Source organism: Colobus angolensis, unplaced genomic scaffold (assembly GCF_000951035.1).
Source record: "Colobus angolensis palliatus isolate OR3802 unplaced genomic scaffold, Cang.pa_1.0 Scaffold34, whole genome shotgun sequence".
NCBI classification, from domain to species: Eukaryota; Metazoa; Chordata; class Mammalia; order Primates; family Cercopithecidae; genus Colobus; species Colobus angolensis.
The window spans coordinates 7,608,230-7,611,053 of NW_012116710.1; the positions used below are offsets into that span (position 1 = coordinate 7,608,230).

Sequence of the window (2,824 nt, forward strand, 5' to 3'; positions counted from 1 at the left end):
CGGCGGCCGGAACGGCAGGAGTCAGCGGAGCACGAGGCGGCACATAGCCTTACCCTGGGCCGCTACGAGCAGATGGAGCGGCGGCGCGAGCGGCGTGAGCGGCGCTTGGAGCGGCAGGAGTCCAGCGAACAGGAGATGCCCATCAGAGGAGACCTAGTCAAGGGGTGAGGCGCCCACTGCATGACCAGGAAGTGAGGGGAGGGGAAAGCTGAGAGCTCCTGGCACAGCACAGGCCCAGTGAAGGGGCTTCAGGGCTCCGAACTTCCCAAGGAAGGCGATATCGTCGCGGTACCCATTTTGCAGGGGTGTAAACTGAGGCTGCAAAAGAATCGATGTGCCCATTATTACACAGGAAGGGAAGCCTTTCTCCAGACGCAGGTTCTTGGCCCCTGGGTTGTGACTCCTGCATCAAGTCTTCTGGGTGCCCCGAGGCAGGGATTTTGTCCTCTCTGTGCCTCAGTTTGTCCACTGGGCTGATAGTGGAACCCTCACCTCCTTGGAGAGAAGACCCTTTATCACAATTCTATGAGCAGCCTTATGAAGTGGGAGCTGTTGTCTTCTCCATCGTACATACGGCTAGGGCAACTGAGGCGCAAAGAGGGCAAGTCACTCAGCTTAAACACACCAGGACTTTCAGAATCCAGAGTTGGCCACTGTGTGTTTTGCAGATCCATCCAATCATCTCTGTGTCTCCAGAAAGAGGCCTTTGGTCAGGAGACAATGACTTCTTGACTCTTTTTAAATTTCACATTTCATGAACATTTGCTGAGTGCCCACTCTGCCTGATGTGCTGAGTCGAGCGACGACTGAACCAGTCCCATCCCTGACTTTAGAGACTCACAGTCAGTCCACTGGGGAAAACAGGCTTGTCATCAATGATGACCCAGAATTATCTGGGCTGGAATGGGGGTAATCGGGGGACTGGAGAGTCAGGGGTGGGTGGAGAAAGGCAACATTTACAAGTTATTCTTTGTGCTGCTTAAAATTCAAAGGGGTATCTGGGTGTAGTGGCTCATGCCTGTAATCTCAGCACTTTGGGAGGCTGAGGCAGGCGGGTCACGTGAGGTCAGAAGTTTGAGACCAACCTGGCCAACATAGCAAAACCCTGTCTCTACTAAAAATGCAAAAATTAGCTGGCGTGGTGGTGCACGCCTGCCGTCCCAGCTATTTGGGAGGCTGAGGCAGGGGCATTGCTTCAACGTAGGAGGCAGAGGTTGCAGTGAGCCGAGATCATGCACCATTGTACTCCAGCCTGGGCAACAGAGCAAGACTCCGTCTCAAAAAAAAAAAAAAATTTTCAAAGGGGCGAGAAGTTTGGTCCTCCATTCAGCAGACATGCACCTGTGGTACCTAAGGCGAGCATCTGAGAGAAACAGCTGCAGAAGTGGGCAGGGGCCTGGCACTTCCAGCTAAGAAGTGGAGGCTCCTCTGCCCAGCCAGGCAGGTCCCTGGGAGAGGAACCCTGGTTTCATTGAGTCTTTCTGTCCCCCATCCCCCAGGAAGGCCACTCTGGCTGACATTGTGGAACAGCTGCAGGAGAAAGAGGCAGGCCCAGGGCTGCCTTCTGGGGTAAGTTGAGCCCCGGATGGGTGGGGATACAAGGACCCCTTTTTCAGAGCAAGGGGCAGGATCTCAGAAACAGTCAATGCCTAGCCCTGGCAGGACCCATTCCCTACCTGGAACCTGCAGAGACAGCATGGACTCTCAGGGTCCCCAGAATCTGAAAATGTCCCCCTTAGAAAGACGGGGCACCTACCTAAGAGACCCCTACTCCCCCTCCACAGACACACACACAGACTCTTCTCACATCTGTCCTGGACTCCGTATTTCTTCAGCCCGGTGGGGTCCCAAATTTCTTCATAGCCTCATACACACACACACAGAAGGAAGCCCCAGGTTTCTCCTGCAGACAGAGGGGACACGCCCTGCTTGCACCCCCACCTCCAGAGATCTGGCTGCCTCTTCCCACCACGGAGAGGGATTCGAAACCAGTGAGTCCTAACAGACTCACTCCCAAGACCCCATGGGGCCCTAAGAATTGGGCCTCCAACCCTGAGGTCCTCCCATACTCGCCTCCAAGACAGACGGCCCTGCAGACGGATGGGACCCCAGACCCATGACTCCCCCAAAACAGATGACCCCACACCCCCTCCATGGACAGCACCCCTTTCCCCCTCCCTTCACACAGCCGTCGCTGCCTCAGCCACGCGAGCTTCCCCCAGGCCGCCTGCCCAACGGGCTTGAGCCACCCGAGCGGACACCTCGGCCAGACCGGCCCCGGGCGCGGGACCGGCCCAAGCCGCGACGGCGGCCTCGGCCCAGAGAGGGTGGTGAGGGCGGAGGAAGCCGGCGCTCGCGCTCCGCCCCAGCCCAGGGCGGCTCCGCCCCCGCCCCTCCGCCACCGCCCACTCACACAGTGCAGCACGAGGGCTTCCTACTGCGCAAGCGCGAGCTCGATGCTAACCGCAAGTCGTCCAACCGGTGAGCGTGTGGGCGGGGCTTTGGAAGGTGGGTCTCAGGCTCCGGGTGACCAATGAGTGGAGCGGTGGGACTGAGGAGCGGGTGTGGCTGAACTTCAGGCCCTCCGGCAGGTGGGGGTGGTAGGTGGGGCCAGAGGAGGGGGTGGATTAAATCAAGAAAGCCAACCAATGAGCAGGAGAGGGTGTGGTTTAACGTCAGACGCGCCAACCCGTTTGGGTAGTAGGTGGGGCCAGATGGGGGGGGCTCAACTTTGATGATTCCAACCAATGAAAAGGAAGGGGTGGGACCTAAGGTTCGTGCATCTAATGGCTGATGGATGGAGCTTAGGTGGGAACAGAGAGAA

The 2,824-nt window shown here is 57.8% G+C and overlaps 1 protein-coding gene across 1 annotated transcript in view; it reads left to right on the forward strand.

The window, feature by feature from the left end:
- The window catches only part of LOC105519239 (spectrin beta chain, non-erythrocytic 4-like), a 19,683-nt gene that overhangs the window by 10,017 nt on the left and 6,842 nt on the right, over positions 1 to 2,824 (forward strand). Inside the window, exons 6-8 of the mRNA XM_011952542.1 lie at positions 1 to 164; positions 1,500 to 1,569; positions 2,189 to 2,481. Coding sequence (XP_011807932.1) covers positions 1 to 164; positions 1,500 to 1,569; positions 2,189 to 2,481 — 527 coding nt within the window. The remainder of the gene's footprint in view (positions 165 to 1,499; positions 1,570 to 2,188; positions 2,482 to 2,824) is intronic.